This window comes from Lycorma delicatula, chromosome 7 (genome assembly GCF_047948215.1).
Source record: "Lycorma delicatula isolate Av1 chromosome 7, ASM4794821v1, whole genome shotgun sequence".
Taxonomy (NCBI): Eukaryota; Metazoa; Arthropoda; class Insecta; order Hemiptera; family Fulgoridae; genus Lycorma; species Lycorma delicatula.
In genome coordinates, this window is record NC_134461.1 from 113,050,776 (window position 1) to 113,077,990 (window position 27,215).

At 30.4% G+C, this 27,215-nt stretch overlaps 1 protein-coding gene across 2 annotated transcripts in view; it reads left to right on the forward strand.

Moving 5' to 3' along the window:
- The first annotated feature begins 1,869 nt into the window (after positions 1-1,869).
- The window catches only part of GatB (glutamyl-tRNA(Gln) amidotransferase subunit B, mitochondrial), a 31,015-nt gene continuing 5,669 nt past the window's right edge, over positions 1,870-27,215 (forward strand). Inside the window, exons 1-7 of one of the 2 annotated variants that reach the window (XM_075371082.1) lie at positions 1,870-2,141; positions 2,950-3,097; positions 15,491-15,604; positions 18,236-18,402; positions 21,420-21,490; positions 23,624-23,859; positions 25,756-25,944. In XM_075371082.1, the coding sequence (XP_075227197.1) occupies positions 2,053-2,141; positions 2,950-3,097; positions 15,491-15,604; positions 18,236-18,402; positions 21,420-21,490; positions 23,624-23,859; positions 25,756-25,944 (1,014 nt within the window). In that variant the 5' untranslated portion in view covers positions 1,870-2,052. Of the gene's footprint in view, positions 2,142-2,949; positions 3,098-15,490; positions 15,605-18,235; positions 18,403-21,419; positions 21,569-23,623; positions 23,860-25,755; positions 25,945-27,215 lie in introns of both variants that reach the window. The other variant, XM_075371081.1, reaches the window with a different exon arrangement.

Genomic DNA, 27,215 nt, shown 5'->3' on the forward strand with positions numbered 1-27,215 from the left:
GAAAGTTACAGGCAGTAAACATTTGTTTAAACAAAACACAAGTACCATAAACAAGTACGGTACTAGTACTCCTTTATGGTTACATTCTCATAACACAAAGTAAAGAATAATTTAAAAAATGAAAATTAATGATGCTTTGTGTTGAAAATGTTCATTTTGTTTCATTCATTAGATTCATAACAGTCAACAGGATACAAAGACCTCTCGACTGACAAACAATAAAAAAAAATATGACTTTTTTATTATGTAGGTGAGTAAAAAATAATAATTTGATTTTAACTGCATATAATATAATTTTTGAATGAGGTGTATAATGTTGATTTAAGGTAGATCAAAGAGTAAAAAGGTCAATCTGTTTTAGTTTCTCACATGGCTGTAGATTAGTTACCTACATTTCCGCTTGACAGTGCTACTAGTAAAGATGGCAACTCCTGAACGGAAAACCTTTTGTGTTTTACAGTTTGCTAAATCTTTCTGTATGCCGGCCTTCGTGGCGCAGGTGGTAGCATCTCGACCTTTCATCTGGAGGACCAGGGTTCGAATCCCTATCAGGCATGGCGTTTTCACACACACTACAAGTCATTCATCTCATCCTCTGAAACAATACCTAATGGTGGTCCCGGAGGTTACACAAAAAAAATCCTTTCTGTAGAAGATTGTGGTCTTCCAAATGTCACTACCATTTTTCGATGGTACAATCAGTTTGAAAGGAAAGTATATAATCTCTGAAAAGGGAAGAGAATGACTGGAAAAAAAATCTTACTGATATTTTTTTATTAATGATGTGTTTGAGCCTGTTTCATGAATGTTAATGTAATTTATTTCTAGTAATCTCTGTAAAGGAAGAGTACGGGTGACTCAGAGTATATGAAGAAAATATTAGAACTTGTCAGGCGGCCGTTCGTACGTAGTTCTAATAAATCTGATGGAAGACCAATTTGTGAATTAGCAATGCTTAGGCTATGAAGCATTAAGACTGACAGGCTGTGAAGCATGCCAACTGCTCTGTGTGTACCAACTTGGCGATCGAAATATTGTAGTTTGAAGGTGGACGACTTTCAATATCGTATAGTGTTTAGTGATGAATTAAAATTTCATCTTAATAAAAAAGTTAACTAACGTAATGCTCGTACAGGTGGTAAATTCCCATGAACTCTTACACGCGAAAGGGACTCCCCAAAATTAAATGTTTTCTGTCCAAGAATCCCGATGCAAGTTTACGGGCCGTTCTTTTTTTGGTGAAGCAAACGGGAATTGCTTATTCGGATATGCTGTCTACATTACACTTTCATCAACTGCAATATGAAGTAGAGAATATTAAGAAGATGGTGAGCCTCCTTACTGCAAGAACCTTGTTCAGAGAGAATGACGTTTTCTCCAACTGCTGGATCTGTCAGCATGAACCCGATGAAATAGTTTGTTTACGGTCGCCTCCAAGGTCATGCCATCTGACACCATGTGATATTTTCCTTTGAGTTTTGAAAAGATTCTTTTATATGTGCTTCCGGTACCTATGATCTAACTAATTTGAGGCACAGAATCGAAGCAGCTGTCGCTTCCATTATTCTAGACATGCTGGTTGAAGTATGTGATGAACTCTACTATTTGTTGTATATGTACCGGGGGACGAAAGTTACTCACGTTGGACATTATAGGGAAAACTGCAAGAGTTACTTTTTCATTTTATTCGTGATTCATTACAGTAAATCACGGTTTAACAGCGTACAATAAACAGTAAACAGCTTGGGAATAACAGCTTACAATCCCCATATTCTTTTTCTTTTGTTCCTTCTTTAGAGCAACTAAAATTCAACAAGCAAAGGAACCGATCTTTATGATGTGTTTAATCTAGATTGGCTAAACAGTTATAACTGACCTTTTGAGGTTATGTTTTACAGAGTTTGTGGAAAAAATGTTTATCGGTGTTTATTACTGATGTGTTTGGGCCCGTTTCGTTTACGTTATTGTAATTTCTACCAAGTAGTTTGTTTAATATTTTTTCCAAACATTTTTTTTGAATTTTATTATGCCGTTTCTCATCAAACCTGAAAAATGAGGGAATTAATTGTGAATGTGGGAAAAAACAAACAGTATTTCTTTGTTAACCAAAGTATTTTAAAGAGCAGAAACTATTCAACCCAGTAAGTATCACTGTTTCTTTTGTTTTTTAAGCGATATTTATTCAAATTCTTCTTATTTTAAATGTTGAAAGTTATATTTATTTATTAACTAAAGCAAAAACTTTTAATCCCAGTTTAAATGTAACTTATCTTCACCTAGTTTAAAAGTTACACTAACTTTAATAGTGTTGACACTGTTTGTTATGATGTACTATCACAAGAAGTGTTTGATAATGAGTTTGTCCATTTTTTAGAACCCTCTATTCAAGGATAAAATCTAATAATTTTGTATACAAAATAAGTATGTAATTTTTAAGCCTACTTTACTTTTAATATTTTTGTATAATTTTCTTGTAAATATTTTGTACTGATAATTATATCATGCTATAACAACTAGATTATGTTAATTAATTTTGTCAGTTAAGGATGTGAATAAATTTTATTACACTACCACAGATATACTTAAATATAACAGTTTTTTTAATTAATACTTACTGTTTTTATTTATAATTTGAAGAAAGCGTTAAATGTTTGATGCATTGTGAGCAAACATTATTAGAAATGTTTAAGCTCTAAAAGTGACCAGAGAAAAAATGTGTTAAATGGACAAGAAGATTATGGTAACATTACTTCAAGTATTGAACTATGAAAGATTTGAAAAGATATTAAAAATTGAAAATAACGGAGGCCAGAGAACCATTGAGAGCTATCATAGTAAGACCTACTTTAACTGTAGGTAACTACATGGTAATTATTATCCTCATACAGTTGGAAGTTAAAAGATTTGATTTTTTTGTTGATTACATTTTTTTTTAATTATGTTTTACAGAACACAGTGGAAAGGCGTTGTTGGATTAGAAGTACATGCCCAAATCAATTCTGCTTCAAAATTGTTTTCCGGTGCTTCAACATATTTTGGAGAACGAGTAAATAATAGTGTCTCTCTTTTTGATGCTGCTATACCTGGAACATTACCGGTATATTATTTTGAATTTTGTAGTTAAAATGACTGTTAATTTATGGGACTGGTTAGTTATCAACTTAATTTATATTTTTATTTTAACAACTTCCCACATGTTTTTCAACTTACTGTGGCATACTGACTAGCAACTCTTGGGGCCTAAAATAGTGTTTTATCTGCTGCTTAACAAATAGCTTTAAACATTTTTTGTTAATAATTTACAATTGTGGATTGCCTCTGTTTTTCATGAAATTTGGAATATACCTTATTTTAGGACCCAAATTATTCATTACAATTTAAATTATTGGTTGGAAATGCTTTTCATCCAAGTTATTTCCCTTCTAAGTTATACAGTATCCATACTAAAAATTTTATAATTCAGCACGTGTATATTATTTTCATACTAAATAACCGGTTATTGAGTACAGTTATGGACTCAACCTAACAATCTGTCAGTTAATTATTTAAGACTAATTAGATGAGGTTAGTGAGTGTTAGGATATATTTTCTAATATAATACAAAGTTCAGTACACGGAATCGTTAACTTAACCTTAATCTTGACGTATACCTAACTAAACTCAATTAAATTTTGCACAAACCAAGTTTTTTACTGCATAAATTATGCATATTGCACAATTTACCAAAATTACCCAAAAAATTAAGTTTAACCTAACTTAATTTAGTCTTAAGTAAATCTAATCTCATTCTTAACTTAATCTCAATGAAATCAAGTTATTTAGTTTGAAAATAATGTTTATTGCACTTGTACAGTGCTGAATTACAAAATTTTGGTGAGGGTACTGTGTTAATTACCAAGGCCCCACAAGAGGAAGTTGCTGTGTAACTTTAAGATGAAAGGCATTTCTCACAAATAATTTAGATGCTTAATAAAGTGTAAATTTCATCAAAATCAGAGGTGAGTCCATAATTGTATATAATTAACCTTTTTTCTGATTATGAATTTCAGTATAGTAGCCATTTGATCCATAACCTGTGGACCTGTGACTTACGTAGTTCTACAGGGATCTGTATTGGGGGAAGTTTTGTCTCATATATATTAATTTATGAATGGGAAAGATTGAGGGCTGTTTTATACTATTTTCTGATGATATTGTCCTATGTTTTAAAGCAAAATTCATAGAATTAAAATGCAGTATGATCTAGATAAATTGAGGGATTGGGTTAATACTAATTTTAGTCATAAGACACAATTTATGATATTTAATATTTTTAAAAAAATGACAAACTTGATGTAAGTCCAGTGTTGAAATTTTATTGAAAAAGGCCTGATGCTCTGTAGAGATCTGATTGTAAAGAACAATTAGATTAAATAAAATATTGAGGAACAGTGATTGACCAAGGTAATTACAATATTATCACAATGATGAGCGTAATATCCTGATGCCAGGAACCTAAAAAAGTTTTTGTACTTCTTTGTGACAGTATGTTTTTTAGAAACTGTATAACATGGACTATCAGGATCACATTACAATGTATCACTGTATATCAGCAAATTTATATTTATCAAAAATATTAAATCTTTAGTTGCTCTACAGTAAAGAATCATTCATTAAGTATTTAAAAATTCTGGTCCACTTTGTTATATCTCTACTATTATAAAATATTGTTATACATAGGGAAGATTATATGGTTCAGTAATATAGTTAAAATATTAGGTTTAATAAAAATAAAAACAAAAATATTAAACCTTACACCTTACTTGTAGTGACTTATTTTTTATTGTTGAGTTACTGCATACATAGTGGAATAAGGTAAGTCGTCTTACTTTATTTTGATCTAATAAAATATATATATAAATATATATATATATATTATATTAATCCAATCAACCCAAGTACAGAATTAATAAAATAGGATGTTACCTACCTTATTCCATAATCCAAAGAGCGCTTTCGCAAGTATCTCGCATCATCAGTTGCTCTATATAATTTTTCAAATTGTTGGTTCCAAATTACACATTAAAATTAAAAACTCTATACTATACATGAAATTTAAAATTGTTAAAAGATCCCTTTCCAGTTAAATCAAAACAGAAATAAAACTAAAATTTTTTAAATTAAACTAAAAACTTGTGTATATATAAAATATGAAGTTATTAGTAAAATTAAATTAAAAGTCAAAATTAAAATCAATAATAAAAACAAAATAGAAATCCATGTAGACTAGTTAGCCAAAGTTATGTGACTGTACAGCGTTGAAATATTATGAATTATAAATGTCTAAAGAAGTGCTGCTATCTACAGCAGCTTTTATAATTGTGTCATCGTGATATTCTGTATGTAGGTTGATCAAATTAAATTTACTTTTATATTTATATATGTAAAATCTTTCTAAAATGTCAAAAACCATATTATTTGTATTAATATTGTATTTCTTCATTTCCAGTACTTCTAAATTTGGACGAATATCAGATATTGAATCTGAATTATTAATAAGAATATCAGAAACATTAGAGAAACCCAATTTTCTACTTTTATAATATCTAAAGTATTCATCAAATCTAATTTTAAAGGATCTAGGTGTTTTACCTACATAAATATAGTCACAATCGTTGCACTTTTTTTATATAATAGCACACAAATTGTGTAAATCATATGAAGCAGTACGTGTATTATTTTTTTGTTTTATTAAATGGTTATTTGTATAAATTTTTATAATAAACCCTTGTTATGTATTCAACAATAGTATCAGTACATAAATATTTTGATTTTACATTGTCAATTTTCTGTGTGTTGCATTGGTATTAAATATGTATTATTGTTAATTTTTGACATTTGTTTTTTGTATTTACTATCTACTAAAGATTCATTATAACCATTATATTAAAAAAATAAAAATAAAAAGTTCAAATTAAAATCAAATAAAAATAATTTTAAGTAAATATAATTTTATTTGATTTTAAGTTTAATTTTTTATTTTTAATTTTAATTTGATTTTATGCCTTGATGTCATATTTTTACATATGTAAAAATTTGTTCTTTTAATTTAAATTTAATTTTTAATGTTAATTTTAATTAATTTTCATATTTTTAAATTTTATTGTAATTTTTAATTGAACTGAATAAAAGTTTAAATTCTTAAAATGAAAAGATTAAAGGTTTTAAAATTTAAATAAAAGAAATTAATTATTGACAAGCTATTATACTTTATGAAGCTTGTAATGTAATTTGAGATGAGTATATGAGTATGTATTGCAGCTGATGTTGGGAAAATCATGAAAGCGGTCTTGCATATATAGTGTAATAAGGTAAGTCATTCTTCTTTATTTATTCAGTACTTTGGTTGTGTTGGGTAAAGTTAACAAAAAACACACAGCTAGTATTTGCCAAAAGAAATTGGACTTTAATTGGAAATAAAACAAATGAACTTATGTTAAAAACATAACCTTAAAACATAAAAAGAAATTATGAAATTAACATAACTTAATGATACTTAAAATATCAGCTGAATCAACATATGAATAATGATGTTAAATGAAAAAATACGTGAATATACATTTTTTAAATACACAATGTGACAAAGCCTGAAAACAAGACAACATAAAACACCGTATTTTCAACTATATACTTAGAAAAACAAAACATCAATAAACATAGTATGACTGGAAAACTATTACATTTCTGACATATGCTGTAATATTGAAAAATTAGCAATGAACAGATGTCATTAACTTAGAAAAATAAATTACAATAATTTCAGTATAAAAAAAGAGTTAATTACAATATAATCACATTAAAGTAAGTAATAATATAAATAGAGTTCATTTTGGTAAATAAGCATTCTTGAAAATATAAAATTACAAAGTCCTAAAGCATAACTGCACATCAGGAGTAATTTGCTTTAGGTTAATTTACGAGAAGTATTATGAATACAGTTCTTTAGTAGAAAAGGATTAATCTCGGCGATTAACAAGTTACAAGATTAAATTATAGAGTTAATTACTATAACAACAAATTGAAATAATTAAGCATGGGGTAGGTAGGTTGCAGCTGAACAATGACACATCCATATATGTCACCTGTCGTGACTGCACTTAAGTGAATAAATGGTTTTTAAACTAAACATGCAATTGAAATTGAAACTTGAAAGGCATAGGTATGATGAGCTGAATGTTCCACAAATTTGAATGATAAAAGAACTGTTTAACGTAATAAATAATGAAAATTGAACTTGCCTGTAGCACACACATATTAGCAAGGGACGAACTCGTGAATGAAGGTAAATGAATACATACAGTAATCCTGGGCGTAGTCCGCAGAGGTGTATCAGGAAAGCAGGGGTGAGATGTGGTTTAGAGGTTGAGCAGGACGTGGCGTCTCAAATATGTAGCAACGAGTTTGGAGAAATTCTGCACTGATGAAAATGTAATCCGCAGCTCGAGAAGATTCGGCGTCGATAGAATTGGCAGCTTGTAGTGATTGAAACACTTTCCACAGAGACGTAATGTAGAATTTGAAGAATAACTTAACGAAGAAACGAGGCAAAACAAAACATGGAGATCTGTGAAATTACGAGACACTGCCGAGTAGAGCTAGAGAATAGTTCGACAAAGAAATACCGCAACGTTTATGCGGGTATGAATGCGATGAAAATATTATCACAAAGTTTGAGAGAGAATGGCCATAGACGACTGTACAGGATAAATGTTGGATCTACTCTGCCGAAAAGATGGCGTGATAGAAAAGAGGGGGAAACCAAACCTAGGTAGTGAACAGGAGAGAGTGTGTGTAAAAAAAAAGAGATGTGTGCATGTATTAGTATGGGAAAGAATGAATAACGGGTGTGTGAAAAGGGTAGCCATAAATAATTCGAGAAATGAATATACGTGGTCACTAAGGATGACAGAAGCAGACAGTCTGGCCGGTGCCAGAAGTGTCGAACACGAGAACAAATAATCAAACAGGTACAAATGACAAGCCCAAAATACGAAACATAGTAAAATTTACCATGCCTGTAACAAACAACATGACCCAACCCCAGCTTTGAATTCATTGGAAATAACGGAACTTTACGCATGGTGTAAACAGGTTGATGTAATAAAATAAATATATTTGTGTATAGTACAGAGGGGTATGGTTCTTAAAAGAATTGATTTAAAAAATATATATATTATATGTTTATATATATATATATATGTATGAATAATGAAATATATTGTCATTATAACCTAAATAGTAAAAGAATAAAGATGAAATGGATAAATGCAAGCTGATCTCTGTGGCAGAGTGGTAGTATCTCGGCCTTTCATCTGGCGGTCTGAGGTTTGATTTCATATATAGGATTATATTAGAGTATTGATGTGCACACATGAACCACTAATCATGTGCTTCCAAGAAACATATCTTCTATAACAAGATGTGATAACACTCAGAGGCTATTTCTGTGAGATACAACTGTCTTGTAGACAGTAGAGAGAGTGGTGGAGTTGCTATTTTTATGTGGAATGAGCTGTCAGTTGCAAGGATATCACTGGCTAACCTCATTCCTGCTGTTGCTGTGAAGGACCTTCACAGCAATTGCAGTTTCAATTGCAATTGCTTCACAGCAATTTGAAGGGGATAGAGATCCCCTTCAAATTTTGTATCTGCAATTTGTATCTCTCACTGAACTCTGAGTTCAATGCTCTAGAAATGTCAAATCTCCTCGCACAAATCCCATCACTGTCGTTAATAGTAGGAGACGAATGTCATCTTTCTGCTCATCTTGAGGAAATATGATAAACAGAGTGAGACAAGACATGAACCTGAGATCCGAATGGGAAGTCATTTTAACTCCGGATATTTAACAAAAGAAGACATTACCATGTGTGACTAGGAAAAAGTAATACAGTGGTATTCAGTTGCCTTCTGTATCCTAATATGATTGACTTCCTATACAAGTTTCTTCTGCCTTTGAGGCTATTTCTCATCTCCTAGGCAATAGAATGCCCCAAACCCCTATCGCTAATCCATCCTTCGAAAAGGCTTTGGCACTTGTAGGAACAGAGCTTCTTATCCCAGGAACTGCTCGGTCCATTCATTCATTAGCCTCTTTCATACATCAAGCAACTTTAATATATACAATTGTTGCTGTTGCCCCTTCTCTTCTGTGGGGAAATGAATTTCTGGATTTCCCCTTCATGAAATGTAATACCTAATTGGCATTTCTTAGATTCTCTAGTACTTTTAGAGAGGCTAAATGAAATATAGTAATTTTTTTTGTAGTTTTAACAAAATTATAGGTTTTTGAAATTAAATTAATGTGAAAAATATGCGAAAAATAGGGTGCTTTTTGTACATAATTTTTTTTAAAATCTTTGTAACTTAACCAAAGAAAAATTACAACTTATAACAATAATGAATATAAGAAAAAAATTTAATACAGTTTAAAACTTAACATTTTACATAATGTAGTTTGAAAGATAACTGTAAAGCCAAGTTTTTCTTTATGATATAATAATGTAGACACTTTTTGCTTAAAATTTGTTATGGTATTAAGACTATTGTTTTTATAGATATTCAAACTAGTATATTACACTTCATTAACTGTACTTCTGTTATCTGAATTTTTACCCTGTTTTTACTTATCTATTCTCTTAACCTATTGATTTTTTTTTCTGGGATAAAAATTCTTTCGCGTTATCGCCTGGACATTATGTATTGGTTCTTATTAAATAAATTTAAAAATTGATGGTTACAAATTAATTAAAAATTAAAACTCGGCAATGTAAAAATACATCTTAAAAGGAAAAAGCCTGTATCTCTACTAAAATAATAAAATTAGCGTCTGCTTTACAGAAAATGGCATAAATAGTTGAAACTCATTACAGTAATTCAAATACTTGAATATAAACAGACTGCTCGAAGAAATTATAAAATATAAAATAATATTTTATTATCCCCTAGAATAGTTCAGCCCCTACTTTAAACTTGCGATGTAATGCCGCATAACAGATGCAATTCACAAGAATGTGATGCACTGTTAGTTGGCAGTCGCAGCATGGGCAAATGGTTGCATGTCCATGAGTGAGCCTAGTGTGACCTATTCACAAACAGCAAATAAATAACCTCTTCTTGACGGTTATTTCTGCATGAGGAGCACCACGGTGACACAGTATTCTTAATTGGATGAAGTTTATTGTTAATATTAACATCCCATTCACTTTGCCATTCATCATGAACCACTCTTATCAGAAAACAGACAAGATGTTTGAAATAAAGCGATTGGTCAAAGCCTATTTTTCCGCACTATCAGGGCCCTCATTGCCTAAAATTCTAATATGGCTCGGGATCCAGCAGAAGCTCACAGTTGTATTATGTCTACACATTTTTGAAATAACGCACTGAATCTCGCAGACAACAGGGTGACTGGAGTGCACATCACTAATCGCCTATAAGGCACTCATGGAATCTGAGCAATTAAGTATGTCAAAATTTTGGTTTAATTATATTTAAGGCCGTAATAGAATACAGTTCCACAATGAAAATACTGACTATGCTGGTAAGGACAAACATATATGTTCTGTTGCTAACCACAAAAGCACAACCAACAGAATTTACGTCACAGCTGTTCATATAAACTATAACAACAGGATTCACACTATTTATAATATAAAATTTGTTTCATTTGATTGCCAGATTTGTGTTCTTTTTATGATGCAAAGACCGAAGCATTAATTAATGAGAGAAGACTGCCAAGAGAAGTAATAAACTTGAGCAATAGTACAATTACTGGAGGTAATTGTACATTTAGAGATGAGAAAAGCCACTGAGCTCTGATATCTAGCTGAGTGGTAGATCTTGCCTGTTCCTGGTTTCGATTAACATGCTGGTTGGAGAATACCGCATCAAAGGTTGGATGATTAGATTGCGCTTTAATGCAAGCCACATAAGAGTTATCATTTGCTTCCGTCTATTACAAAGAGATGGCTCACTATTGTCCATCGGCAGACTTACTATGTGGCTTGAGCGAAATGCACCTGTGGAAAGACATGAATAAAGATGGACTCCATCGAGCATCTTTAGAGTGGTGGCCTGTGCTGACAAATAAGCTGTGCATCTGTAGTCTAAGTGGGAATAGACCAGAGCTCGGTAGATGCGTAGCATGAATATACGATTGACTACCCTACGGGTATTAGATAGAACTCTTAGATTGTGTAACATTTTAGACATTTTACCTTCAGTTCCTTTAGGTGTATTACCCATGTTAGTCATTGGTCAAACCACAACCTAGAAATCTAATCTGCAAGCGTACCTCAACTGGTTCACCATGTTAATGCAGTTGAAGATCAACATGTTCTTTCAACTGGGAAAAGCAAATGCACTTCGTTTTTTCCAGGTAAAACGTGAATCCAGAAGATTTACATCACAATTCTAAGCAACAAAGGGTTTCTGTATTTTGAAGCAGCTTCTCACCTATAGCTAATGTTCTGTATCTATGTAAATAGAAAAATAATTACAAATAAAGAACACATAACCAAATTTCTCTTGCAGTTTGTTATACTATTTATGGCTATGAGAAACAAAGTAACACCTAGTACACTTTCCTGAGGGTACTCAGTTTTCTTGTGTGAAACTTTCAGATACCGTTGTTCCAACTTGAACTCAATAGGACCATAAACTGAGGAAACTCTGCTAAATGTGAGAAGATTAACTGTATACCCCATTTATGTCATGCATTCAGAATTCCTCTCCTCCATGCTGTGTAGTACGCCTTTTGCAAATCAAAAAATACAGTAACTAGGTGTTAGTGAAATATAAAAACATTTTGAATAGCAGCTTCCAGGACAACAACGTGATCAATAGACGATTTACACTACTGGAACAGCATTTTTCTGGGGCAATTGGGTGTTTCTCTCAAGTTACCACAGTAGATGATAGTTTACCATTTGTTCCATCATCTTGGTCAGAGTATTGGTCAAGGAGATAGGATGATAACTTGTGGGGCATTTTTCTTTACCAGGTTTCAGTATTGAGATCACCAGTACCTCTGACTAAGAATCTGTAAACACCTGGTCAGAGAGTATTCTACTTTAGATAAACAAAAGATGTCGCACTGCAGTATCTGGGAGGTGTGATAACATACTGAGCCTGATATTATCATTTCCAGGGGAAGTGTCAGGAGAATTATTCTAGGCAAACATTAGCTCATTATAAGAAAAGGGTATCTTTAATTCATTTTGTGAGTTTCCAATCGCAACAGTGTATTTTCTACGTGCAACTTTTATCTCACAAACTCAGGACTATGATAATGTAACTGAAACTACCCTAAATGACAACCCAAATGTGTTCACCACATTAACTGGTGCAGTAACAAGGTCTCCACTGCTCACAGTACAAAAATCAGGTACAGTTATTGCAGTCCAATCAGCTGCGATAACTGTACCAATCCACAAATGGTTTGAATCTTTCTCCATATAGCAGATGATGGTGTCCAAGAAATGTATTTGACATAATTCAGCCAATATTTTTGTTTAGCACACTGAAACACTCGGCAGCAAACAGCCCTGCTGGAGAGCAGTTTAGTTGTTGGTCTTCTATTGAAATTATGTGAAGTCCTACACTGATTTCTTAGAGCACACCTGCAGTCTTCATCCCACCAAGGAACAGCAGACCACCTTGGCTTTCCAGATGTTAGAGGGATGAATTCATTCATGCTATCAAGAATTTTGTGTGTAAACTTGTCAAGCTGGTGGATCACGCTACAGCTTTTGTCATATTGATCAAAGGAATCCTTTTGCCCAATGCAGTCTGTCTTCTGAACCACCCATCTAGTAGCTGACTCTGAGGCAAATCACTATTACTGATTGAGATTACAACCAGTCTGTGATCCTTTCCAAAGAAGTTTTTGGAAACACACCAGGTAAGACATGGGAGTAAAGCTGCTAAACATAAGGACAGATCAATGCATGAAAATGTACCTGATGAAGATGACATAAACATGTATGATCCATCATTCAGTAAGCAGAAATCTAAGTTCTACCTCAGTCTATGAACTATATTGCCTTGGGAAGAACATGATGATTAGCCCCAAGAATGGTGTGGGCGTTGAAATCACTAATTATGAGGCAGGGTATAGAAATTTGGGGAAACAGACTGCACAGATCATCCTCACTGGTATCAGAATTTGGGGGGAGATATAAGTTGCAGATATTCATTTTGAATAGCACCAGTATCTTCACTGAGACTGCAGGGATGATTGTTACTAGCAGAACACAGGTGACTATTATGATTTTCTTCAAGAAAACAGCCACTTCTTCACGTTCTCTGCCCCCAATTTGACAGTCATATCTGCAAAATGACTCATCATCCTGGTGATGTAGGTGAGTCTTCTGCAAATACAGTATTAGAGAATTTCCTTCCTTTATTAGGATTTTCAATATCCTCACAGCAAGAATGGTGACCACAAACATTACATTGAATAATTTTTGTAGCCATAAAAAAAAATACTTTTTCCTATTTCATATATATAAAAATCTGCGTGCAGATTACTTATCAAATACTATCTGGTTTTTCTTTTTACTATTGTAACTTTTAAAAACTGCTTCGCCTCTTCTGGCACTTTATCGGCTTCCATATCCTCAAACTGTCCTCGAGATAGTGGTAAGGTCTTGGAAAACGAGGTTTTTGTAGATCCCTTCATAGAGATGTTGGTAGTTTGCCGCTATTTTGCTCTGGAAATTTTCTTTGGTAGTGGATTGTTTGAAGTGTCTTTCAATAAACCACTTTTGGACTTCCTAGCAGAAGTAAACTTCGTGCTTGTACTGAGTGCTGTAGTAGCAGATGTGAGTGATTTTACTTGGTCTGACAAAACTTGTACTATTTTTGTTAATTCTTTGCACAATGCGCATTAATTCTCTTTTTGTACTTTTTTAGAGAGAGCTTGTAAAAAACTAACACCGGGTTGTACTGGATTCCTCATGTTGAGGATTTGTTATATTCCCCAATGAGCCTCAGGAAAGGACATTTTCTGCTTGGTACAAATTTTTAATAAAGCTTCTTCTTCCTGGGAGGTGGCATTCCCAAGACCTAGCCAAGTGTGGACCTTTACAGTTAACACAGCTTTCTACTTCAGTCTGTATGCTATCATCATGTCTCGTACAGCGTCTTGGGTTTGGTATGTATGGTCGGTCGCACACGGACAGATAGATAGCCAATTCTTATTCGCTCGGGAACAGTTGGAGTCAACAACTTTATGATAAGTGAGAATGATGGCACATCAACATCATTTACCTTTCTCATGATCCTCTGCATAGATGAAACAGACTGTGATGATAACTGTCCAGATATTTTTTATAAATCAATATCAGCCAAGTCACGGCAGAAGATCACTCCATTGTTGGAATTCATTGTATTGTGGGGCTCCACTGTTACTTTCACTTCCCATATATCTAACTCCCAACTCACTAACTTCCAACTTTGTTCAAGCCTTTTCAAACTCCCGGATTTGGTGGTTTTTCAAGTGGACGAACAACCACTGAAGGAACAGAGATTGGAACTGACATATGGTTTCCATGAGTATCAGTGATATAACAAACTACTCCACCAGAGCGCATGCGTACGGGAGCTAGAGCTAAATACAATTGGGTTCGCTCAGGTGCCCAGAGGACATCGTTCAAGGCTCATTACGTAGAGCCATCCACTCTTTGGCATGATAGTTTCCCCTTGGATTACGGTTGCATTCTGTAAGGTGTCATAACACCATTTAGTGTAAGTGTAAGAAGAGATAGTGTAAGATGTGTTGTGTAGTTGTGTAAGGGTATATGATGTAATTTGTGTAGTGTTCTTGGTGTAGTATATGTGTATAGCAAAAAGTGTTCTGCAGTTCTGTCTATAATGGGAAGAAAAGCTGCAAAGGCTAGGGCTGTAGGGATGCCAACCCCCAGTCTTAAAGAATAAGACTATTGAATGAGTATTTAGTATAATTGCTGAACAGTTATTCTGTGATTCTTCTTGAGTTACTGTAATTTTTAACTTGATATGAATTCCTATGTTACAAGGTTCTTTTTTGTCAGTAGGTTTTGATTAAAGGTAATCTATCAAAAATGGTCAATCTAAGATAGTACAAGACTAACTGTTATCCTATCAGGCTTGGAATCTGTTGTTAATTCAACATTACTAAAAAAAGGAATAGTGATGGATTTGATCCTAACCAGTGTCAGAAAGTGTTATAATCATTTAATGACACAACTTATGCCCATTTCCATTGATATGTTATTTTTGAAATATACATTTTAAATATTAATTAAAAAGCGTTTTATTGAGCATGCTACATTTTCTCATGTTCTAATAATTTCTGTTACCTGTGGTAAGGCGCAATATACTCTTGCTCATTATGCAATACCTATTTTTAAATGATTTGTCTGTCTTTATGAATCAAGATTCTTAATGAATTTATTACTTTTTTCAGGTTTTGAATAAAAAATGTGTAGAATATGGTGTACTGACTGCTCTTGCTTTAAATTGCTCAATTAATCCAGTTTCATTATTTGATAGGAAACATTACTTTTATGCTGATCTTCCAGTAAGTATATTATAAGAGTCTGTTTACTTATTATCTTAATAACTTATTTGTATTAGTTTATTAATTAATGTTACTTTTGAACCCCAAAATGTTCTTAAAAGGCTGCAAAGGACTGAACTTTTAGTAAAGGTTTTAAATGTAAATATTTAGTAGGTTACCCTAAGTTGTTATTTGTTGAAATAATATTTTTGAAGTACTTCAGTATAATAATGACTGTTATAATTGCTATTAATAAAATCACTACTATCTGGATTTTTGAATAATTTTTTATTTATTTTTATTTTTTAAATCCTCTAGTTTCTCTTTGGTTTTCTGGGTTCAAAATATGTACAAAATCTATGGGTATATTTTGGGTGTATAGTTTGCTTAAGAGTGTTTTAATCTAGTTGTGAAATGTGTTTTGGCAAGTTAACTATACAGAGACTGGTTTTATTGAAGAAGGTGGTTGATTGAAGTGAAGATGATGAAAGAATGCTATTTTCTTGAAAGTGGGTTACATTTGAAATTCTTTTCACTTATATGTATTTTTTTTTATCTTATCAAGAAAGACAATCTGAAATACCATTAATAATAATACTAATAAAAGTTTTTGAATAAATTATGTAAAAAACATCTGCCTAATAATTGATTTTTGAATATTCAGATTGAATTATACTATTAAATAAAAGAATGGATTCTAACTTTATTAATTCATTATCTGTCTTTTAATGAATACTGCAATCTTTGATTCCAGTATATAAAACAGATGATTAAGGATTTAGGATGTAGTAAATATATAGAGATAAAAGATTAGTGTTGAACAGAAATGAATAGAAATAGCAGAAATAAATTAACTTTCGACAAAAATAAGTAGCATATAATAAAATTTTACTCATATAAATCATAACAACTATAAAATATTGAAAAACTATTAAATATAAGTATAATAATTGCAGTATTTAAAATAAAATGATTAAATTTGTATAGGAAAACCAGCAAATCCTTTAAAACAGTATTTTCAGAGCTTGTACCCTCACATACAGAAATGAAATTATCTAACATAATTGAATGCCTTAAGGCAAATAAATACACTGTAAGATAATATAGAAGAAAGACTGGAATTTCTAGAAGCAAATGTTAGTAAAAAGAAATTTAAAAAATTAATGCTGTCTAAAGTTTTTTTTAATTGATAGAGAAAAGAAATAAAACTTATTATATTGGTTGTGCTGTAGACAAATTTTGATAATTTTTATTCAGATGCATTTAATATTTTGATAAAGTAATGTAATTCTTTATGTATCAATTTTTATTTTTAATATTCAACTAGATGTTACAACAGTCCTAACATTCTACAGCCAATAATTTTTGAGTTATACAAGATACATACGTACGTATGTACAGACATCACACAGAAACTAGTCAAAATGGATAGTTCCATTGAAATCTGAAAACCAAAATTTTTCATAATCACAATACTTCCTTTACTTTGTTGTTACTTTGTACAAGGAAGTAAAAACAGTAACAGTGTTGTAAAATTTTCCCATCACATGGTTGTGAGCCAACTTTGAACAAAACACATCAAACTGTAGGAAGATGAAGTTTCAATTAAAACCTTTGTTTTTTATTTTGGAAAAAATTTCACAGCATACAATCTTCACCTTTTAAAATAGCTTTTATTCATAAAAATATAATGTTCTTTAATTCCAGTCTCAGCTGGGTTATTACATATGAGACCTTCAACTCCAAACTTTAATAGCATCGTTACCTCATTTAACTTTGTATCCATATTAATAGATATGCCACGTAGCTATTTCAAGATTGTAAAATATACATAAAACCCATAAATTAAACAATGACAAGGTTTACTAGCTTCACTTGACCTGTATCATAATGTTTGTTTAGCAGATAACAATAATTTATTATTAAATTAATCTAACCAGCCTAAGTGCTTTTAAATGATTATTGTAGTATTGAAGCTTATTTAATTTTAAATTGTGTATATCTTAATTACATTAGTAAAACCTAGTTTTCTATTCTGCTTTTTTTTTGTAATATGAATGTATCAAATTTGATAATTTATCACTTTTGCTGTATTTGTGATTTTGAAGATTAAAGTAGATAATACACTTTTTTTAATTAATGTTTAATTTTATTTTTACAGATTAAAATGTATTAATTTAAAATGTTTATTTAATTTTGTACAGCACTGTACATGCTGCGTATGTAGTATAACTGGTATAGCATCTTTTATCAAACTTAAGAAGTATCATCAAATATAGTGAATTGAAACATAGAAGAATAAATAAGCATTAAAGTATTGATTATGTAAACAATAAATGATGTAAACAGAAAGACAAACAACGAGATAAAAATAAAATTGTACACCTTTTTTATTATGAGGGCCATCTTCCTTCATCTCTGTTCATTCGAAAATTCATTTATTCTATAAAAAGCATTTCTTTTCAAAAAACTTTGTTGAAATTTCATTATTGATTCTACGACCATTGTATATTCTATGACAGCATGGGATTGTTTATTATACAATTTCATATCTCTGGGAATTATTTTTTAAGCAAGACTAATCTATGAATTAGATGTATCTGAATTGTTTTGAATTTTTTATTGCTTGTGTTTTTAACATGATTTTTTTAGGCGGGTTATCAAATAACTCAGCAGAGGAAACCATTAGCAAAAGATGGAGTTCTTGAGTTTCCAGTTTATCTACCTAGTAATAAATTTTATAAAAAGTCATCACGCATTAAACAGATACAGTTAGAACAAGACAGTGGAAAATCAATTCATGATGAAGAAGCACAAAGGTTATATATCGGATTATTATAATTTTTCTTTTTTAAATTCTATAACATATGTTTTTTAAGCTTTTGTTTATTCAATATGTTAATGGAATGTGATGACCCAAGAATATTCTTGTACACTGACACTATATAAAGGATTGTTGCAGTTTGTCATTTCTGACTCACTTAAGCTTTATATAGTGTCTACAATATTACACAAAACTAACATGTTTTGATATATTATACAAAAACAAATTTAAATAGAGAAATCCAATTTATTTTGCAAGACTACTGTTATGTTATTTAAAATCTCCTTTAATCATTGCCTATCACAGAGTTTAGAAGTGACGAATAATTAACACATTGTTTTTATTTTATTATTACTGGATTTCTCTTCCACTACACAAATATGTTGTTATATTACCTATAAATTAATGCTGGGAGTTCATTCATTATTTTACCTTGTTGGAGAGATGTTAGTTCTTAGCATGTTAAAATATTTATGTAAATATACTTAATGATTCATGACATTTTTCTTGTACTCATGACAATAATCTGAAGCTTTAAAAATCAGATTTGTATAAGGATATGTCTTTTTACTTACTTCTCTCTCTATTTAAAGATAGTGAAAGATTTTGTTGTGCATTGTGCTTATTGATAAAATAATGTTTGAATTAAAATTTTTGGGACACAAATTATGGGGCACAATTAAAGGTTTTGTATGAAATTTGAACTTAAGGGAAAACATAGTCTGAGATCTACATCTTCAGTAATTTCCAAGAGAAAAATGCTCGATATCTATACTATCAGTAGTTTCTTAATTTGATTAAAAAGCTAAACAGTTAGTTTAGATGTTTTTAATAGCCAAGAACTTTTAACATACTTTTACTGTTATGTAAATATAATAAAAGCAAGTATAGCATTGATAAATATTGTCTTTAAATAAATAGTATTGTACAGACTTAAATTGCAGGCTGATACAGCCCTGGTCTGATCTCTGATTAACTCTGTATATACTACACTATACCTGGTGGATATATCATACTGAACTAAATGTTACGGTATGGATTTGTTTTATATTAGGAATAGAAAAGTATATGAAAATGACAATACTTTTAAATTAAGCAGTCTGTCTAGCATCTCAGCCTTTCATCCGGAGGTCCCGGGTTCAAATCCTGGTTAGGCATGACATTTTCATACATGCTACAAATCACTCATCTCATCCTCTGAAACAATACCTAGTGGTGGACCTGGAGGTTAAACACAAAAAAAAAGTCTGTCTGCATGAGGCATCTATTGTATATTGTATCTTAGTATCAAATTAAAGATTTCTTTTAATTTTTATCTAAAATAAATAATTAAGATATTAGGATTTTCTTGAAAATACCTGTAAAATTATGTAATTCACTTGTGGCTAGAGTCCATAAATATTGAAAATAAATTTCAAATTGTTGTTTTCAAATTTGTGTGATAGTATGAATCAAACAAAATTATTGATTCTTATGAAGCAATCGGTCAATTTTTGGTTGACCAGAAAACATTTTCCAACAAAACCTTTTTGTGAATTATTGTGTATTCAGAACCTTCATAATAAGATGTTGTTTGTAAAATTTTAATGGTATTAATGTAGAGGCAATTTACCTCTGTAGTTAGTTATTAGATGGCACTACTAAAATGCTATATTGAAATATGAAAATAAGTACAGAGAAGAATGAATAAATGGACTAATTTAAGAATAAATGGAATTATTTTTATTTAATTATTACTGAAATTATAAATATAATGTAACCTAACTTAACCTATGTTCACTTCACTCAATAGTCAAGGTTAGCGAGCATAGGTTATGTTTGGTTAGATTATATTTTATAATTTATTATTATAAGCATATAATTATAACATGAGCAAGGTTAATGTGTTCTTTAATTAGTCCATTTATTCTTTTTTTTTTATATTTATTTTCTTATTTCAATACAGTGTTTCAGTGGCGCCATCTAAGAACTAACTAACTTAACTACAGAGGTAGATCTCCTACTACATTAATACCATTTTAATTTTAATAACTATATCAGAAGTGGGTGCCAATGCAAAGAGAATTTTTATTCAAAATTAAGTAAAAATAAGTTAATGTGATACATTTATTCATAAAATATAAGATTATTACTATTAAACTTCAGGTGAATTGTCTTATATTTAATAATGAATTATAAGAAGACAAATACTATTATTGTACTAATTTTGCATTATATATAAATGGACAAGCTGAAAAAAAAACTTTATTAGATGTTTTAAAAGACTTACTTTAAAGTGTTTTTTTATCTTTGTGACCATCTTCAGTTCCTGACTGATGCTGCAGTTCTCAGTTGCTGCTGGCAGTTTTTTTTTTTAATTATGAAGGTTATGTTTAGTTTGAGATAAAAAATGTTTGTGAGATTTGAATTGTCATTTCGTTTAATACTAACTAATTAACACATTAGCTAGCAAATGTGTTTACTAATGAATTTACTTATTAGTAAATGTGTCTACAATTTTTTTGTATATTATGATGTGATCCTTCATTGTTTGTGTGTAGAATTCAAGATCAGTATTAATGTTTGTTATTTTATGATAGATAAGTTATTAAATAATACTGATTTATGATACTATATTTATGATTCACTTGCAAAATTTTAATTTCATTTCATCTTCATATTCTTGAAACTGTTTATTATTTGTTTTTTTCTGGTTTTTAATGCACTTTAATACTGCAATAATTGCAGGTACAATGGTCAAGTAAAATTTGTAATTGTTATGCTAGAGATGAATATCAAACTGCTGTAACCATCTCAGTGATGCTAGTGTTGGATTATGGAACATTTTTCATGATAGGCTCTATTCATACATTGTCTAAGGAAATGCTCAACTATTCTATTCAGTTAACTAGTAAAAATCTGCTGTAGGCAATACTCCTGACCTATTAAGAGTATTTTTGAAGTGTGTTATCTTTTTACAGGTCATTTTTTACATATTTACTTACTCACTTTTATGTTTTATATCTTTTACAGAAGCCTTGTTGATCTGAATCGAGCTGGTGTACCACTAATGGAAATTGTGTTTGAACCTGATTTAGAACATGGTGAAGAGGCAGCTTCTCTTGTTAAGGAACTTGTTCTTATACTTAGAAGATTGGAAACATGTAATTGTAAAATGGAAGGTTGATGGCAGCAGAATATTAACCTCTTGTCACTATCAATTAAATTTTATTAATTTCAATTTTGCTCTGTCAAATTTGCTTAATTATCTTGTTTGACATTATCTTCGTCCTGTTGTTTCTTGTATCACTTATTTTACATTTCATCCTTTTTTCATTAGATCTCATTCTAAAATGTAGCTTTTGTCAAGTTACTATACTTTTTTAGTCTGTAGTATGCTTTGCTTTACCTCATATATGTTTCTATTATTTTGGATGGAAGGATGATGAAAAATTTGCTTTAGATAATTAAAAAGCTAAATAATATTCTGAGAAATATTTTTTTATATACCTATATTTAAATAGCTTTTGTAGTAGTAAGTTAGCTCCTTTATCGGTCATGCTATATGACTGGTTGGTAGTGCTTTTGGTAATGAATATCTATGTTGAAATGGTAATGATACCCCTTTAAAATGTAGTTCAATTGCATTATATCTGTGTTATTTTTTTATTTATTGGCTTTTGGGTAGATGCATTTGCTCTCCCTATTATTTATTGCAGTACAAAAAAAGTCAATAAATAAATGATCTTGATAAAAAAATAAAACTGATGTAATATATAAGTACTCTATATTATGCATAAATTTTTAAATGTAAGTATATCTGTTTTTCCATTTGAATATGATTGACTGTGTAATAATTTACTTTATTTTCAATAAGTAAGTAATTTACTTCATTCAGTCTCTTTCAAGGAAACCCACTAGGTTGGTCTAATGGTGAACGTCTTCTCAAATCAGCTGATTTGGAAGTCGAGAGTTCCAGCGTTCAAGTCCTAGTAAAGTCAGTTATTTTTACATGGATTTGAATACTAGATCGTGGATACCGGTGTTCTTTGGTGGTTGGGTTTCAATTAACCACACATCTCAGAAATGCTCTAACTGAGACTGTACATGACTATTCTTCATTTACACTCATACATATCATCCTCATTCATCCTCTGAAGTATTATCTGAACGGTAATTACCAGAGGCTAAACAGGAAAAAGAAAGTCTCTTTCAAGGAATGTTTTGACCCATCATTGCGAATATATCACCAAATGAAACAGAAAATTTTATTTAATAAATGGCTCTCACAAACAGTGAAGCAAATGCAATACACTTTTTTTAAATATGATCTTTTGAATTTTACTCTAGATCTTACTGCATTGAATATTTGACTTCATAAAGTAATTAATATTTGTTTTACATGTATTGTTTCTGACTATTTTTTTCTATTTTTTAATACATGTAATCTTTATAAAACTTTTAAGTTTACCTTATAGTTTTCATTTTATATAATAAAAAAAATTAAATAATTTTAAAAAATCTTCAATTTCATATTCCCACCACATAAGTTTTGAGCTAAATTGGTGAATTCATTTTAAAAAGAATTTTTTTAAATTTAGTTTGAATAATTATTTTAATTACTAAGTAGTTCAGCCTATAATAATCTGGTTTAGTTGTCCATCTTAAGTAAAACTCTTCCTTTTAATTTATTATCTGCAATTTTCTATTGACTATAACTTGGTATTATTTAATGTTTTTGTTTTATCTTGAAATTTCTGTTACATTCGTGGTAATTTGAGAATGACTATTATTAATTATTTATTTATAAATTAGAGAAAACAAACCTAAACTAAAGCTGATGAATGATGTTTACATTAAAAGATATTGTAAAAATTATCCATAAAATTCTTTTGCTCAGCCAGATTTCTTAAATAGTAAAACAAATTTCGAAAAGCTTTACTTTTAGTTTTGGATGAGTAAAAATTTCTATTATACTAATTTATGTATATATATATATATATATATATATATATACACAGATGTTAGATAATAATTCCAATCTTTGTGTAACAAATGCGATTTCCTCTGCAGCTATTAATATGATCTCTCTCATATTTTCTGTGATGGCTGTTATAAATAAATGTACTTAATATTTATTTAAGTTTGATAGCATGAGTAATTTCAGGAAATTTAGTTTTTTATTATTAGAATAGAATGAAGACCTATTTTTATTGAAAAATATAATTATTTCTCAGAGGGAAGCCTTCGTGTTGATGCTAATGTATCTGTACATAAACCTGGTACACCATTAGGTGTAAGAAGTGAAATAAAAAATATAGGATCTATAAGAGGTGTTGCTAATGCTATTGATTTTGAAATAGAACGACAAAAAAAATTGTTGTCTTCTGGTATGACTGTTGTAAATGAAACACGGAATTGGGATGCTGGTATTGGTGAAACTTTACCAATGAGAGATAAAGAAGAGAAGCAGGTACTTTTTTAATTATAATAATTATGTTTAGTGATTTATTAAGAAAATAATTTATTTCTATTATTTAACAGTTGTTTTTTTACTATTAAATTGAATGCTGTTCAAGTGGCCATCATCACTTCTTGATGATAGCCAATTGTTATTAATATTTTTCTGATAATACTGTTGTTTTAGGTTGCCATGAAAATATTTGTATTGAGAAAAATTTATCTTAAAAAACAGTCCTTTTTTTGTAAAATTTGCAATATTTAAACAATTTATCTATTAAGTTTAAGTTTATTATTTTCTATTGTTGATGCTCTTAAAACCTAAACAACCTCCTGCTTTGATGATTGAACAGTCACTGTAATTTAATAGCCACATTATTCTGAGAATGATAAAGGAGGAAGTTAATTATTATTGAATGAACAACTAGAAATTTAAAGATTATTATATAATCATCACAACATAATTGAAGAATGTTGATTATGATTATAAAGAATTAAATGATTATAACTTAATTTTTATGATTACAAAAAATAAATTGACAATCATCCTCCTATATGCAGTTGCATGATTAAAGGTGACTGAAAACTATTTAAAAATGATTTAATTAGCTGTTGAAGTTGTAACATTTCTTGAATTTGAGATGTTAATTTAAAGATTTTGAGTTTGCAGCAATATATCTGTTATTTGTGTGTTAATAAACTTAACACACTTTTCTCATACAAATATATATTAAATTTTTGACACTTCCAATTAAAGGACGTATTAAAAATCTTTGTCATATCATTTTAGATTGCTTAGGCAGAATCTAGTGAAGATAGGTAAAGAATAGGTAATTCAATTCCATACTGATCATAGAATGTTGATAAATCATAAAAAATATATGGCTCTTTTTGATAATACAAAGACTCTCAACTAAATATGGATAATTTATTTTATGATTAAAGAAAGCTTTCATGAGAAATGTTTTAGTATGAGTGAATTTTTTTTACCTTTCACTAGAATTGGTGCAAGAGGAAGTATGTTGTTGTGTTATGGTGTAACTTTTACTATAAGGTAATGCGTTTTTGATGTAATGAAATTCTTATTGATTAGGTGTAAACAATGTGAATTGAGAAAAAAGGCTGTAACAGCTCAAACTGGTGCATTTACTGCACTGTAAAATTTTTTATTTTTGCAGATAAGGCAATAATAACCTCTTTAGTTATTTTCCAAGATAAACCCCATCTCAAGAAAGTATTTAAAGGAAATTTAAAAAATAGATTATTATGTCCAGTTTTTTGTTTATTCTTTTTGGTAGTGAAATTAAATTCTTTTTGTGAAATTATAATTTGTTTGTATATAAAAAGTTACATATATTGTAAAAAATATTACAATTACATTTTTAATGGTAAAGTTTACAGATGAAATTTTCATTTAAAAGAAGTCATTGATTCGTTTTTTGCATGAAAAAGGGATTGTTTTACAAAAAAGATGTTATATGGTAATCTCACAGAAACATTTTTTCTGCATGGTTTTGAATTAAGTCAAAAATCTTTATTAATTTGGATTTCATTATAAAAACAATTTGTAAATATTTGCATTAAATTGATCATATTTATAATGAAGTTTTAACATGGCTAAAATATTATGTTCAAATCTTATTGCATTTTACCACTTTCTTTAAGTGGCAGATAAATGTATGAGAACCAAACAATAAATTCCTATGGAATTTTATTGAAATCTATTCTTATCATAAAACATACAAGTATTCATATGGACAAAATATCAGTCGACAGGGTTAACGTATTTCATCAATTTGTCATATACTTTATGTAAACAAAATTCTAACTCTTACAAGAAGGAAGAATTGATTTAGATGCCACTAGGCTGATTACTGTATTCAGTAATAATCTTTTTACTTTATTTCAGGATTATAGGTTCATGCCAGAACCAAATTTACCACCATTACATATAAATGTATCCAATAAAGAAACAAACCGGAAGAATATTATAAATGTTATAGATATAAAACGTTTAATTCCAGAATTACCTGAAGAAACCAGAAATAAGTTAACTTCAAAATATAATTTGTTACCACAAATTGTTATGATATTGGTGGTGAGTACTTACTAATTATTTAAGAAAATCCTAGAGACTTTCAGGAAGCATAAGATACAGAATGTTATACCTTTATAACTAATATATACTTAAAGTAATATTATTCAAGTTCTGTGAGAAAAAAAATTATTAGACTAAAGTTATGACCTTTTGAACAGAACTTCCTTGGTTCAGTATATCTACATTATTATATTAATTCGACATTTTATATTATTCATATTTCATTGTTTATATTGCCAAGTTTTGATTATTAAAATCCGTTTTCTTTTTTTAATGATACTATTATGAATCAAATTCTTCTCATCGGTCTGTCATTGGCAAACCATGATAAACACTTAGATTAGTTTATTTGCTTTATAATAAACTATTGAATTTTATTGAAAAAAGAAAAAAAATTATTTTCTTGAAAAAGTTGATTTATTTGTATTTCATAATTTTTTATTATGCTTTGTTATTATTATTAAGATTTTAACAGATACAGGGGTAAATCAAATAAACAGCATTTTTGTTCCCGAGCGTCTATGGTTGGTAGGACTAAGCCCCCACTTCTAGTATGCTTGGGTGGGGTAATTAGGAGTGGGGAGAGCCTGCAGTTCCACACTCCCAACTAATTTGTCAGTAATGCTCCCAATGTTGGAGCAGCAGGTGCACCCCTATACTACCCAATGTATAATTATAAAATTTTTTGCTCGTGAAGGAGTTCAAGTGATAGAAATTTTTCGGAGATTGACTCCACAGTTCGGGTACCAAATATTGTCAAGGACTTGTGTGTTTGCCTGACATAAAAAGTTCAAGGAAGGCCGAGAATGAGTGGAAAATTAGGAACATGAATGCCGTTCTCGGACCAGCATTACAGATGAAAACATTTGCGTGATTCGAGACATTCTTGAAGACGATCGACGGGTGAGAGTATCTGAAATTGCAGAATGGGTCAGAATAAGATATGGGAGCTGTCAAGGGATCGATCATCACAAATGACCTTCAGTTGCCAGTGTAAAGTGTGTGCCAGATGGATCCCTCACCTTTTGACTGCTGATCAGAAGTTGAGACATTTAGAGGTCTGTGAGAGGCTAACAGCAAGGTTTACAAAAGAATGTGATGCATTTTTGAGTCAGATCGCCACCTGCGATGAAATGTGGGTCCACTGCTACACTCCCCAATCGAAACAAGCCAGTATGGAGTGGCGGAGGAAAGGGGAGGCAGCCCCAGTGAAAGCCAAGCCTTGACTGTCAGCTGGGAAGGTTCTTTCAACCATCGTGATCGACTGTTGA